Genomic DNA, 14,906 nt, shown 5'->3' with positions numbered 1-14,906 from the left:
TAACAATAAATGCAGACCCCTCTTACTCACTGCAGATTTACTGTTATTTAATTGTGACCTTTCTTGAGGAGCCAAGGCCGGAAGGCCCTGCCTGGGGTTAAGTGTCAGGTGGCAAAAGTCAACATCTCTTTTCATCTTTCAAGTCCCCCGCGACCAGTGTTTGTGTGTGTGTGTGTGTGTGTGAGAGAGAGAGAGAGAGAGAGAGAGAGTGCCTGCATGTGTCTGGGTCTGCAAGTGAGCTGGAACGAGGGACAGCATCTGTCTATTCGTGCTCCGCAGAGCAGGAATAAAAAGTCGGGCAGAGCATGGGAGTTTTTGGGTCCTGCCCAGCTCCACTGAGCCAAGCATCACAGGGGTCGGTGCCTCCCTACAGATGACCGCCATGCTGATGTCTTTATGGCCACAGAGTACCTCTCCAAGGCCAAGGTAGAAGTCCTTGCCATTTGCAAGCTCCTTCAGGCCTCAGGGACGCTACATGAAATGATGACTTAATAGATTTCCTAAACATTGTTTAGAATGGGGTAAGAATGGGGTAACCTTGCCCAGAGGAGGGGACCCCTGGTAGAAAAGTGCAAGGATGCCAAGCCAAGCCATGCCTGGGGACAGGAGTTGGTTTGATGCTTGCATTAATGCCCCTTTCTTCCTGTAGGGTATTGCCCAGAGGGCACCTGAGGATGCAGGCCAGAAGAGCTCCCATCCTCACCCAGTTGCACAAAATGGCTTGAAAAGTTTTTCTTTGCTCAGAACAAGAGGAGGAGATCTGGCCTTTTATTTGGTCAACAAATCTGCCAGTTATGCGGCTTCCCTTTGTAATTTGAAGGCACAATTATGTACTTTAAATGTCACGATCACAGTATACATCAGCCCATCAGATACAGGTAAAGTTTTCAGAGCAATGGGGAAGGAGGGGGCCTCATGCTTGCAGGGCAGCCCTGAGGAGAAGGCGGGTTATTTATTTATTTTATTTTTATTTTATTTTATTTATATGCTGCCCTATCTCCAACAGACTCAGGGCGGCTCACAACAATAAAATCCACAATAACCACAGTACAAAGTTAAAATACCTAATTAAACCAGATAAAAGTTAAAAACCCATATAAAACCTCATCAGTCCAGGCCAGGGGACTTGAATAACCAAGTTTTTAATTTGTGGCGGAAAGTGCAAAGGTCAGGGGCCAGCCGGAGCCCCAAGGGGAGTTGATTCCAGAGGGTGGGCGCGCCCACAGAGAAGGCTCTACCCCTGGGGGCCACCAGCCGACATTGTCTAGCCGACGGCACCCTGAGCAGGCCCTCCCTATGGGCGCGAACCGGGCAATGGGAAGTTGTTGCTGGCTGCAGATGGTCCGCCAAATATCCTGGGCTTAAGCCATATAGGGCTTTATAGGTTGTCACCAGCACTTTGAATCTCACCCGGAGGGCAACTGGCAACCAATGCAAGTCGTGCAGGAGAGGTGTTACATAGGAGTATCGGGATTCTCCCATCACAACCTGCGCGACTGCACTTTGTACCAGCTGAAGCCTCCGAGTGGTCCTCAAGGGCAGCCCCATGTAGAGAGTGTTACAGTAGTCAATACGGGTTCCCAGCATAGCTCCCTTGCTCGGTTTCAGGACAGCTTGAGAATGGAGCTTCCCTCGAGCCCCAGGCCTCCTGCCTGCTGCTCATTGGCACACCTGGGTGCTGCCAATGAAGTCTTGAAATTGAGAGCAGAGCACAGCAGCTCCTTTGCAAACTTTTCCTGAGGATCCCTGCAGCTACCCAGCAGAGCCAAAATTGGTGCCTTTTGCCTCCTGCAGATTACATTTTGTGCTGTGATGTATTTTATTCAGCACTGCCCCCTCCCTCAGGAACATCCGCTACCTTCCCGTATGTGACCCTTGTGAGAATGGGCCTTGTCGCCTATGATAAACGGGACCCAAATTCACCCTGCCTGGCCTTGCCTAGCTCTCTTCAAGGAGGCCTGCATTGCAGGGCAGGTAGTAAACAAGCAGCTTTTCCAGAAGTCTGGCAGGAGAAACACGGAGCTCTGAATGCAGTGTATTGATCAGCCTGTGCAGCGGGTCAGTGATACCATTAACCCTGATGAGGCTACTGAGCTGCAACACCAAGAGGTTAATTAAAAATAAAAGTTCAACTAAATACTCTGGCCCACTGGCCCTGTAGCAGCCTGGAGAGGCGGGGGGGGGGGGAGGTGGCAGTAGATCCAGGAGTTGTCGATCAAGTCCATTCTCTTCATTTCACTCCTTTCTTCCCATCCCCTCGTGGCTCAGATGGGGGGGGGGAAACAGCTCAGCAAAGCTCCTTTGCCATGCAACAGGCACCTGTTCCAGGGAGGGAAAGCACTCTGCACATGGGCAGAGCTGCCCTATTTCTTCTTTGTCCCTGGTTCCAAAGCCAACGTGCTCTTTGGCTTCAGACTGAACCCTGCTTCCCTGCAAGAAAACCTTCTGGTTTGGCTTCTCCTTTGGGACATGGACTCAGCCGAGAAGGTCCTCTGGTGGCTGGTGGTGCTTCACCTGCAGGAACTCAACCAACCCCCAAGTGCTCAAGGCCCTGGTTTGAGAAAGGGCAGGTGGGCAGAAGAGGCTCTGGACAACAATGAGGAAATGCTGGGTTCTGAAGGCCACCTTGCCCCCCCCCCATTCTCTCCTCGAAGGGAAGAGAGGAGCTCCAATGGATGCTGCTGGGGGTGAAAGAGGTCTCTTTCCCCTGCCTCCCCCCCCCCCCAGGAGGAGCTTGTGGGAGCCCGACCAGAGCAGACAGGCCATCCTGTGTGGAGGTGGGGAGCCTCTTCATGGGCTCTCCTCAGAGCTGCTCAGGCGCTCCCTAAAGCAATTTCCTCCTTATTGAAATGTTCCTTCCAGGCCTGGGGCTAATTGCAACCAACGCTTCCCAAGGCAGGTGGCAGCAGGGCTGAATTATTCATGTTCTCCTGTCAATCAAGGAGGGCAGAGGGAGGGCAGGTGTGGACCTTCCCTCTCTTCACTTGCGGTGGCCAATGTGACTGTTGGGGGGTTGCAAGACCCAGCAACTCCCCTGGAGGACCATGCCTCGCTTGGGGTGAGGGGCCGGTTCCGGGGACTCCCACTGCCAAGCCGGATCCCCCCAAGACTTTCAGGTCCATCAGAGGGCAGCCGCCCGCTGCCAAAGCGTCGGGGTTGCAGTGACTCACTGGGAGAGAAAGTGTCTTCGGAGGGTGGGCAGAGTTGCCCCCCCAGCCCTCGCCTGGTTTACTGTGGGCACGGGGCCTCCGGATGCCCGGAACAGCCTGACTGAACGGCCCTCCAACAGGCGGAGAGTCTCCTCCGCCCCGAAACCTTGTCCTGCGAGTAGCGGCCTCGGTTCTTGCCTTCTCTTGCCTTCCTCGTACCTCTAGGGCAGAATCGGCTCCACCAGGACGGGCTCCACGGCGGTCGCCTCCAGCGCGGAGGCCAGGGCGGGAGTGGAGTCCGCTAGGATGCCAAGGAAGGGTGGGCTGCCCCCGACCAGAGCCACCCGCTGCCTCTTCCTCTGGACCTCTAGATCGGCCAAGGAAGCGCTGATTCTGCGGGTCACCGGGCCAGCGGTTGGGGGGGGGGAATGGCGGCCGGGACACGCGGGGCTCTCCTCCCGCTGCCCAGAAGGAGCCCCTCCGCCCGACACCCGCTCTCTGCGCCCGTTTGACGCCCCGATTCTGCTCGGTTGCAAAGATGCTAATGCCTGAACTGGGGGTTCAGAAAGGGTGCGATCAGGGAAATGTCAGGGGGATGCTGCGCCTTCCCCCCACCCCGTGAGCCCCAGCTCAGACTTTTCTGGCTGGGGAAGGAGAATGGCAGCCAAGGGGGTCGACAAAAACGACATTGGCAATAGCGATGGCCCCTGCGGAGCTGAAAGCCTCTTTCAAGGAGGGGCGAGGCAAACCCCCAGCAGAAAAGACCTCAGGAGGGAAGAAGGACGGGCAAGGGCGGATCCTGCCTGGTGAGACTTTGGGGCTTCAAGCAGCATCTGGGAGTAGCACAGGAGCCGGGAGGGGGTAGCCATGACCTGAACTGGGACGGAGGAGAGAGACCCTAGGCCACCCCCTTCAACCTATTTGGTTGCAGGTAGAATTTGCAGAGCTGGAAAAGGGGCACAAAAGTGCCCTCAAATATCGGATGGCTTCAAGAAAATTCTCTCTGAGGAAGGGCTGCGAAGGAGGCCAGAAACCCCCAAGGGGATCGAGTGATGAATGGAAGAAGACAGAGTAGCGAAGACCCCCCCTCCCGCTCTTGATCCTAGGAGCCAAAAGAGGCTCCTTGCAGTCTCCTTTTCTTGCTTGCTGAATGTGTGCCCCACTTTCTGTTGGCATAAACAGTCAAGGTGCCTTCAATGTTATCTAGAGGCGAGATATAAAACATAGAAATCAAATGTCATTTAAATACGCTTTAATGCTTCTTGAACCAGTGGTAGACCAGTTGTTTTTTTTAATTTGATTTTATATGCCGCCCTTCTCCGGAGACTCAGGGCGGCTTACAATGCGTTGAGCAATAGCCTTCATTCTTTTGTATATTTATACAGTCATCTTATTGCCCCCACAACTGGGTCCTCAATTTACCTACCTTAGAAAGGATGGAAGGCTGAGTCAACCTTGAGCCTTGGCGAGATTCGAACCTGCAGTAATTGCAGGCAGCTGGTCTTAATAACCATTAAGACCAGCTGCCAATAACCATTTCCCATAGAAAGCCCCCAACCAGCCGAGCCGCTCCAGGAAGGAAACCAGAGAAATTTGACAACTTCACATCCCCCAAGGTCAGACTGACTTTTAGGATCAGAGGCCAAGGGCTCCTTGGGGGGTGGGGGGACATCAGAAAACCGGTCCTGGGCAATGCTGGAGATGGCAGGGTGGCCTCTGCTCTGGCCAAGCTGTGCTCTTCCCCGGGAGAGCGGGCAGATCCAAAGATCTTGCAACTCAGCCAGCAAAAGCTGACCAGAACGAGGTCCTGGGGCTGGCCTAAGAGGAATGGGGTTCCCCACACGACTGCTCTGAAACGTTGGCTGAGCTACCAGCTGAGCAGAAAGGGGTGCAGGGTGAGCCTGGATCGTGGCTTCCTTTTAACTTCTTTGCTAGGGAAATGCGAAGGCTTGAAGGGGATCTTCAGTGAAGCTTCAGTTTAATCACACAGGCCAGGGAGGATCTGCTTGAAGCATCACATCGAATCAGCTAGTTCTTCTGGAACTCTTTGGAGATTTAGTGGCTTTTCTGCTGATCCCTCCCATCCTTCCAATCATCTGTTTAAACAGATGATGAAACAGACAACTTTCAGATGAAACACTTGGCCAGCCTGTTCCTGGAATGGGGTGTCTCTCTTCATTCACATAACCCACTGGATTAATGTTAAGGGATTGGTTTCCTCAATCATGAAACGTTGGTTAAGGGCATGAACAGCTTTCTTCACCACAGATGCAGGCCACTGACCGCTGTGAAAGGGCAGAAAGGCACAAGGTTGCCCTCCACCCATTTTCAACCCCCTCCACCCAACCTTTTCTGCCATGTGTAAAAGGAGCTTTTCTGATGTGTCAGTTGAAAGAACAAACTAAACCAAAGGTGCCCAGAGACACTGGGAGTTGTGAAGTGCAAAAATCTTCACACTATAAATTGTTACATCCAATTAACCCTTCGTACCTTTCGCCGTGCCCTTAAGACCCTTTTGTTCCAACAGGCCGGGCTGGCTTAGAATATGAATTTTAAATTGGGTTGTTTGTCAAGTTTTAACTTTGTGGGCAAAATTTTATATATTCGTTTTAAATTGTTTTTAAATTTTCTGAGTTTATGTGTGTTTTAACATGGCTGTACAGCGCCCTGAGTCCTTCAGGAGAAGGGCGGTATAGAAGTTTAATAAACTAACCAACTAATTAAAAAAAACAATGAATGAACAAGGTAGCGGATACACCTAGTGTACCTGCCATTTTTGCAGTAGGTCTGAATGGCCCTGTTCAAGACTCCCACCCTCCCACCCACACCCACCACCCCCGACTGAGCAAGGGTTGAGGCTCTCAAGCAAGGAAGGCAGGCAGGCACCGCATGGCTGAATTCCTGAAGTAAACTTTGCTGACCAAGAGAAGCTCATAAAAGCAGGAAAGGTCCCTGCCTTGCCAGCACGGAAAAAAGCAGGGGGAAGCCGACACTACTCCCCCCAGGTGAGATTCCCCAACCATCCACCCACCCGCCCCTTTGTGCTCTGGCTTGCTGGACAGCACCCTATGCCCCAGTGCAGTCTGGCTGGCTGGCAGCCATGTGGCCGGTCTCTTGGACTAGCAGCCCGGCCTCCTCCTCCTCCTCCTCCTCCTGCAGACAATTGTGTTTCCTGGGGACACATCCATGAGAGACGCGTCTGGCTCCTTTGAAGTCCCCCCTCCCCCCGCTTTCTCTGCTTCTCCTGCAGGCTCCTGGCCAGGGACGCACAGCAGGGCTGGGTTAGCAGGTCCAGTTGCCAAGTCCTTGGACATGGGACTGGCCCGAGCGGCTTCCTGATCCTGCCCACGGTCCTCCGGGGCGGCGCAGATCATGGAGAAACGAAGCACCGGGAGCCAGAAGAGACGGCGCCGGCATCTGTGACCCGCATCCTCCCGGAAGCGGGCAGGAAGCCCAGCACTGGGCTCTTCCTGTCCTCGCAGCGCCAAGCTCCCTGTGGAGGGCTAAGGAAGTGGGGAAGCTGCAAGACTAGATGGGCGGAATGAGTCAGGCTTCTTCCCGCCGCCCATCCCCACCCCCGAGTAATGCGGATGGCAGCACGTAGATGCAGCTTCAAAACTGCTCTCCAAAATGGTCTCCCAAAAATGACCTCCTCCGTTGGGGCTGCTTGCAGGAGCCGCTGCTTTGCCACAAGTACCGTACTGCTTGTGCATGGGGCTGTGGTAGCTTCCCTGGCCTGAGAGCTGGTGGTCAGTGCCTAGTTAGTAGCAAACACTGTGCGGGGCTTCTCCCATCCTCAGGCTCCTGTTTGTGCTTGGCTGTTCACACGAAGTGACCTATCCTGGACTGAGCCATCCCCCACACCCCACACCCCTGACAGCTCAGGATGGCTGGGTTGGCTCAGGCTGCTCCCGCACAGTCAATTGACGGCTGCCAGTCGGGCAACATTCTGACAGAATTACCCTTAGATTTTCTCATTAGCTTACTGAGTTCGTTATGGGGAGTCTCTATCCCGCTTCTGCTCTGACAGCTCCTTCCCCGACAGCCTCTGCCAGGGAGGTGAGGGGCAGCACCAGACGGAGCTGGGTCGGGCTCAGCTGCCTTTCTACGGGATGAAGTCCAGGGCTCACCCGTTCTCCTCGACTCCTGAGCAGGAGGAAGCAGCGTCTGCGCCTGGCCTCAAAGGCCGGGCCTCTTTCTCCTTCAGTCAGGCCACCTTAGCTCAGCCCTGCCTGGCTAGAGATCTTCTCCCCACACCCCCACATACCCTCAGCTCAGCGGCTCTGGGCAGGTGAGTATCAAGTGGCCCTTCCTGCCAGGTGATTGTGTGTGTGTGTGGGGGGCTTCAGCTGGCTTGGGAAGAAGGCAGGTCAACTCCTTGGAGGATCCGCGAAGGAAACGCAGGGATCCACCCTTCTGTCTTGCTTGTTCCCATGGTGTCTGAAGATGCCCACTTGTTGGCGCCAAAGACCAGAAGGCAAGGTCTCTTCTCAGATTCTGATGGCACCAAGTGTGCCAAGGGGTCATATTCCACACATGGTTTGAGGCTAATCTAGAGGTTCGGACCTGGTCCGGCCCCAACAGCTCTCTGGGACTTCTGAAAGTGCCAACTCCCGCGGGCAGGAAAAGCCTAGCATCAAAAAGAGCAATCCCCCCCCGCCCCCAAGTAGCTGACGAGCCATTTGCCCTGCTTCCCTTTTCCCACTCCAAATAGTACCTCCTGCAACGACACCTCCATAGTGCAGGGATTTCCCCTTCTAGCTTCCCTTCAGGAGCACCGACACCGAATGTTCTTGAGAAGAGTCCAGCAGTTTTTCAGATCACTGGCACATTTGTAACTCTTCAGGGTTAAGTTAAATGTTCAGTTAGTTAAGTCAATTGCACAGGAGCACGCGTGTTCTGTGTGCGGGCGCGTGTGTGGCTTCAGGAATGTCAGTTCCAAAGGCAGCACTCCGCAGTCAGCAGCTGCTCCTCGAGGAAAGGGCGGAGCTGCAGACAGCAGCCCTACGGTGAAGCCCCCGGCACTTGGGGGGCTATGGGGCCGCCAGCTGCTGATCTTCTACCCCATTTCCTTTGCAGGAGGATCTCCTGAGCAGGGGACGACGGCGGTGCGGAACTCGGAGTGTTCGCGCTGCGCTGAGCCCCGAACGTGGGATCCGACTCCCACCTCCAGCTCCTTAATCTGGGCTGCAACTCCTCCTCCCCATCTACGCTGGCAACGGCGGCCGCAGCTCCGGCGGCTTTCCCGCAAGCGAGAGACCGAGAACCGGAGCAGGGAGGGCCGTGTCGGCGGCACCCTTTGGCCGCACCCAGGGAGGCAGCGATGGCGGAGGAGACAGACGGAGCTGGCACTGACCTAGAAATCTCTCCGCGTGGGAGTGAAGGGTGGAGACAAGGCCGGGGGGTTGTGAGAAAAGCCGAGCTAAGAGCAGGGCCCGGCTTCTCGGTTCGGACGAGTCCGGAAAGCTGAGGGTCTCCGTAAGCCGGGGGTTATTCTTGGGGAACAGGGAGCGTCGCGGAGGAAGGGCCGCGATACCCCCGACGCGTCAATTACCGCCTGGAGCTGAGACGAGGGTTAGCTAAAGCGAACTATGCCAGCCCGACCTGCTTCCCGCGCGCCGGGAATGGCTGCAAGAGAGCGGGGGGGGGGGGAGGTGAGCAAAAGTTCAACCCCCAGCATTGTCTCTGGAGACAGATTTGGGTTAGAGGGCCGCTGCCCGCCCCAAGAGGTGGGTTGTTCTGCAGAAGCCCTCGGGGAGAACAGCGGTGCCCAGCGCGCACCTGCCGACATGTACTCAGGTGGGCCCGGTCAGCCCTGGCAACTTTGCACTGGGAAGCACCAGCGTCCCACATCCCGGCCCCTTCCCGCCACAGGCTGCTCCGCTGGGGTGAGGGGTGCCGGCTCAGATTACCTTCCTGGAGCCTCTGGGTATTAGCAGCCCGGAGCATGACCGGCCCTCTTTGTGTCTGACAAAGGATCCTTGCCCAGCGTATCCCCTCCCATAGCACACATTTCAGAAAGGGGTGGGGGGAGAAAGGAAAAATGTCTAGGGTTCATGTTTTCCAATCCAAGAAAAACCAGATTACCCCTGAGTATGTATAAAATTCTTTCTGGCCTCTAGCAATAAAACTAAGATGGTCCCTCAAAAACAAGGCAGATTCCTCAGCTTGCGAGACGCATACCGCCACCTAGACCCCCAGACCCAGATTCCCATCATTTCACCAGCTCCTTAGCAAGGGGGGGGGCTTCGGGGGAGGGGGGAGCAGCAGCCCAGCCCAAGGGCTCTCCAGCGGAGTGAGAACTCGCAACAGCTGGCCTTGCCAGGAAACTAGATCCATGCAGAGCGGCTGCAAGGCCAAAGGGTGGGTAGTGGTGGCCGCAGCCGCCAGCAGACCAGCTCAAGGAAAGGGGGTGGCCAGTCAGCCAGCTGACAGCAGATGGCTGTCGGAAGAGGCTCGGAGTTCACCGCACTGCATCTCTAGAGGCAGAGGGTGGTGGATTCGAAGCGAAGATGTCCTTCAGAGGAAGGAAGCAGCCCTTTTCTGCCTATGGGGAGAAGCCCCTGGCAGCAGCTGAACACGGGGTGGGGGGGCCTTAGGGACCTCAACTGGTCCTTGTTATCAATGCAGGGAGGACTTCCAAAGAGTGAGCTGCTCCCCCAAAGTCTGGGAAGAGGCCCTGGAGAAGAGATGGGCATCATCGGAGCAGGGACCCCACTGTTCGTTGCCCCCCCCTCAACCTCTGCTCTGAGAAGGACCCAGGACTCTACAAAGCTCAGGGCCCCTATTCCAGGGGCAGCCCCCAGGACCAGAGGGCACAGCAGCTGCTCAGCCCCATGGCTGCAGCGCAACCAGGCAAGCTATCACCACCAGACCAAACTCCAACCTGACAGCAGCCCAGCTTGGGGAATGCAGAAGTGCTGGGGGTCCCGGGCAGCTCAAACAATGGGTCCTGATTGGCTGTCTGGGGGAAGGCTTTCCAGCCTCAAGACTTCACTGAGAGAGAGGCAGACAAACTATGGGGGGGGGGGGGGAGAGCCTTCCTCCTCACTCCTTCTCCTGGATGGGGGGGAGGCTTGGTGAGGATTAATTTTCCCAGCCTGACCCACAGCAACTGCCGCTTGGTAAACAGGCCTTAGCTGAGGCTCATTAAACCACTGCCTGGGGACAGGGGCGAGGGAGAGAATGGGGGGGATCCATCCTCCATGCCAGAGTTGAGTAGGAGTGGCCCTGCCCTCGGCTGGCCAATCTGGAGAATCGCAGCTTTAGCTTCAGCAGCTACCCCCCACCCTCCAAAAGAGATTCCTGTTCATTCAAGGAGCCAACTGCTGGATCCCAGAAGGCCACCATCAGTCTTTTTATTACAAAAATAAATGCCCGTGGAAGAGCAGAGATCCTTAAATTAAAGGGCGGTGGGGGGGGGAGGGTACATCACGGTCCATCGCCCCCTACCTCCTCTTCTCCTTCACACTGTAGTTCAGATGCAGCGGGGCCGGCTGGAAGAGAAGAGAGTTGAGTGAGTGCTCTGCCTGGGGGCAGGGAAGAGGGCAGCCCACCCCAGAATGTGCCCCTACCTTGCCAAACCAGCGGGTGAGCCAAAGTTGTTTCAGGGTCAGGTGATCTGGAAGCACTTCGTTGTCAAACAGGATCTGTACCTGGGTGGGAGAGGTGCCCAGCATACCCATTAGGAGGGGCCAGAAAGCTCCCTCCCTGGGGCCTTGGCACATGGCCTGCAAACCCTCCTGGACCAGGTGGGACCCTCACTCACATATTGCAAGGCCAGTTCCAGTCGGCAACACAAAACCCGGCGAAGGTGGCGGATCTGGGCCCGCACGGAGCAGCGGACATACTTTTGCTGTGGGGGGCAGGGTGAGTGAAGAAGGTGATAATGAAGCCAGCAGGACGAGGAGACGCTCAGCCCTGCAGGGCATCCCCCCGCAGTTCCAATGCTCTTTGGTACAGAAAGGTGGGATGGGGGGCTGCCAGCACCACCCTTTCCCATATAGGGATGTGCCCACATGGGAAGAGGGGCGAGGGTGGCAAGAGGGGCTGGAACCACCCCAGAAAGCTCCAGGTCTCCTCACCTGCAGGATGTGTTTGCTCTTCTCTTTTCCAGAACTGCTGCAAGAGGAGAAGACAGGAGAGGCTGAATCTGGCCCACCTCAAAAGGGAGGGAAGTGAGGAAGCAGCTCAGGCACCCAGAGAATGGAAGCCCCCTGCCAGACCCCAGGAAATCTGCGAACCCCCAGGGCTTCCCCAAAAGGCTCGCCCTGCATTTGCAAGGAAGCAGTGATGGAAAACCCTGAGGACTCATCGCATAGGATGCCAGTCCCCTTCCCACTGCCTCCAAACCAGCCAGGCCCCCACTACTGAGGCTACTGGGCAGCAAAGTCAAGGACCTTCTCTGTCCGCTGCTCTTTCCCTGACAAAGGCCCTGGGGGCAGCCCAGGGGCACAAGTCCTGGCCCCTCCCCAGAGCCCGATTTTGCCTTCCCTTCCTCACCTCTGCTTCTCCAGGCACAGCGTGACGTGCTCGTCAAAGCGGTAATAATGAGCTCGTGAATGGTCAAAGGTGGTGTAGGGCAGGCCCACACGGTCCGAGGCAGGGTCTGGGATGGAAGGCAGGCCATTAGCCACGGGCTCTAGCCCACCAAAATCCCTCTGAAGCAGGCTGTGCGCAGGAGAAGGACAAGCCTTACCTTCGTGGCTGGCCTGGCTGCCCCGCTCCAGCCCTCGGGACTGGTAGAATTCCCGGATCCTCCTCTCCTCACCTGTGATATTTGGTGTGGGGGGAGAAAGGAGAGAGACAAGGGATGAGGGGCAACTTGCTGGCCTAACAGGGAACACTTTGTGTGTGTGTATGTGTGTGTCCCTTCAACAGAGATAAATGGTTAAATGGTTTTAATTTGGTTTTAATGGGGTTTTAAAATTGGTTTTAAATGAGAGCTTTAAATTCGGCCTATGATTTACTTATTTTAATCTGCTTTTAAATTCTATTTTGTACACTGTTTTATTATGGCTGTTCACTGCCCTGAGTCCTTTGGGAGAAGGGTGGTATATAAATTAAATAAAATATAAATATAAATATAAAATATAGAGGCAGCTGAGCCGCTATGATCAACTGGCTATTTAAATCACCCTTTCACAAAAGTTTCCTGAATGACTTAACTAAACAATAAATATGGTTAAATAAGATTCTACAATAATCTTCAGGAAAAAAGCACAGAACTATTCTAAGGTGTTAAACCTTTAATAACATTTGGATCTAGACCTAAAGATGTCTAGTAGCAGAAACAGGTTGCCGTGGGGAACATGTGGGGAGCCTCTCTGTGTGGGCCATCCAGCAAAGACTCACGCCTCGGAGGAACCTTCCTTTACGGCAGTGTAGGAAGAATCACCAGGTCTCTCAGGAGCTGCATAACTTGGGGATGCGAGGTGGGGAGGGGTACAGCCAAGGTGGTTCCAAGGCAAGGGGGATGTTTTCAGCACCCCCTGGCCGGATGGACACAGGCAGAGGTTGGAAGCCTCCACTGCTGCTTGCATGTGACTGGGAAGAGCTTGCCCGGCACGAGGGGCTTCCCTGCTGCCCATAGGCCAGCGAGGTCCTTCCAAGAATCTCCTGCCACTGGCCATCATCAAGTGCCCAAGAAGCACTTGAGATCAGAAGGGCCCAGAGTCCCCACCCACACTTACTCTCCTGCAGGCCAGGCACCAGCTTGTAGACAATGTCCTGCATGACGCGGTCCAGCTTGAGGTTGAGCAGCGGCTGAGTCTCGTGGATCTTGGTGCTGCACAGCGGGCAATACTTGCTGGTCTGCAGGAACTTCACGATGCAGCTCTTGCAAACTGCGGGAGGGAAGAGCTGCCATGACCGGCCGCCACCAAGGCCTTGGGGGGGCAGGGACAGCATCCAAGTGCTGCATTCTGCCTCTAGCAAGCAGAGAGGACCATGCTGTTTTTTCCTCTTTCAAAGGCTGCTCTTTGTGCTGCAGAACGAGTGAATAGTTTGAGTGAATAAACCCCACAGCATTTGGATAGCTGCCTGGCCTCACCCTCCTCTTTGATAGAGTCTCTGGCTTAGCAGATGAGGGGAATGCCAAATGCCTGGAGCATCTGGACCTCAGCAAGGTCTCTCATGAGATCCTCCTTCAAGAAATAGCCAAATACAGACCAAATGAGGGCATGTTCCACGGACACCTGGCTGGCCACCCCCAGGAGCAGCTGTTCTGCTTTGATAGAATTAGCAAAGGGATCCATCAGAAAGGGGGCTCTTGTGCTACTCTAAATCTCGATCCACGATTGGAGGGGAGAAAGCAGAAGGCCTCCAAAAGGCAGAGCTGGGTTGAAATGAAGCAGAAGCGGACTATATCTGGATGATGAAGTGGCGACAGGACCCGGCTCATCATAATACACCAGGAATCTGGGTGGCCCCGTCCAGCATAGCAGCAGTGACAGGGTGGTACAGCTGTCAGGGCAAGAAGCGGCTGCTCCCTCCACGCTGCCTTGTTGGGCCCAGGGCAGAGTTCTGTGGGCAGCACAGAGCAGCAGAACTCGAGCAGCAAGCTGGGGGAGGTTGAGGGGAGGGTGACCACGATGGCAAAGGGGAGTTCCCCACTCTTTCCTCTGGGTATGTTCAGCGGACAGGTGCCGGAGTGGGGAGGCCTCAGGAGAGCAGCTGTCAAATATCTGACAATCCCTGAATAGGCCAGTGGATGAAAACTGCGAGCAAGGAGGTTCAGGCGCTTCTGGGAGAACTTCCTGAGCCTGAAGGGCAAATTTTCCTGGGCTGGGGGGCGCCTGGCGGTGGCCGGTGGCAGATGCTCGGGGGGCGCCTGCCCCAAACGCACCGCGAAGACCCAGGCGAGATCAGCACCGGATGCCCAGCTTTCTCCGGGGAGGCAGAATCACCCGGCCCCCACCTCCCCGCCCCCCCGGCCCCACTCACAGGTGTGCAGGCACTCGGTGATGGTGGTGGCGTCGATGAAGTAGCCGGCGCAGAGGAAGCAGACGATGTGCTCGTTCAGCTCCTTCATCTTCACCTTCACCTCCTCCTGCGGGCGGACGGGGAGCCGGGCCGGGTCAGAGCCGCTGCCCGAAGGACGGGCGGCCAGACCTGCCCCCACCTCCCGCATCTCCCGACCAGCCCGCCCCGCCTTCGGCACCGGAGCCCCGAGGTTCGCCTTTCCCACGCGCGCAGGACCGCCGCCCTCCCGCCTCACCTCGTTCCGCAGCGGGTCCATCTTGTAGACGGCCTGCAGCTGGTTCCGGAGCCGCATCACGATCGCCATCGGGCCCCCCGGAGGAGGAGACGCCATCTTGGAGCCGCCAGCCCACTTCCGGGTGGAGGAGGGCGGAGCCTGTGGCCGGCCGAGAGACTACAGTTCCCGCCGTGCCGCGCGGCCCAACCCGGACCACGTGCGCGCGGCGGTGGCGGTCCGCCCGCCTGTGAGGCTGCGGGGGGGGGGGGCGGGGAGGGGGAGGTTCCTCGGCCCCTTTGGCGGCTTCCCGGTCCTGGTGAAAGGCGCGTCTTCCTGGAGCCGCTCGAGGCGTGGGAGAAATGAGGCTGCCGTATCCACCCCCCCCCCCACCCCGGTGCCGGAATTTCCCCGGAGGCCGGGCTCCGTTCTTGGGCCCCCTTCGCTCGGGCTCCTTCTGGATAAGGAAAGCGGCGGCGTTTCGCTCGGGCCCCAGAGCCGCCTCCCGTGGGCGAGAGGGACGGGCCTCGCGGGCAGAGGTGAATACGTGAACCGCTGGAGAA

At 56.4% G+C, this 14,906-nt stretch overlaps 1 protein-coding gene across 3 annotated transcripts; it reads right to left on the bottom strand.

Annotated features, from left to right (window-relative positions):
• Positions 1–10,482: 10,482 nt before the first annotated feature.
• Positions 10,483–14,626, bottom strand: PCGF1 (polycomb group ring finger 1). Of its 3 annotated transcripts, none has more exons than XR_004592678.3 (9): positions 14,368–14,626; positions 14,094–14,199; positions 12,842–12,994; positions 11,848–11,919; positions 11,652–11,757; positions 11,234–11,310; positions 10,918–11,004; positions 10,724–10,804; positions 10,483–10,645 (listed from the first exon to the last, which is right to left on the bottom strand). XR_004592678.3 is itself a non-coding variant. In XM_034426054.3 (9 exons), exons 1-9 carry the CDS (start codon positions 14,461–14,463, stop codon positions 10,598–10,600), a joined length of 786 nt encoding a protein of 261 aa, XP_034281945.2. In that variant the 5' UTR covers positions 14,464–14,626; the 3' UTR covers positions 10,483–10,597. The 3 variants fall into 3 exon arrangements, 2 of the variants coding, with proteins under 2 accessions (XP_034281945.2, XP_034281946.2); XM_034426054.3 differs by having other exon boundaries at positions 11,234–11,270; XM_034426055.3 differs by having other exon boundaries at positions 11,234–11,267; positions 14,368–14,543.
• Positions 14,627–14,906: the final 280 nt, after the last annotated feature.

This window comes from Pantherophis guttatus, chromosome 8, assembly GCF_059756535.1.
Source record: "Pantherophis guttatus breed Tessera chromosome 8, ASM5975653v1, whole genome shotgun sequence".
Taxonomy (NCBI): Eukaryota; Metazoa; Chordata; class Lepidosauria; order Squamata; family Colubridae; genus Pantherophis; species Pantherophis guttatus.
The sequence above is the reverse complement of the archived record's forward strand: the minus strand, read 5'-3'. Positions and strand labels throughout refer to the sequence as shown.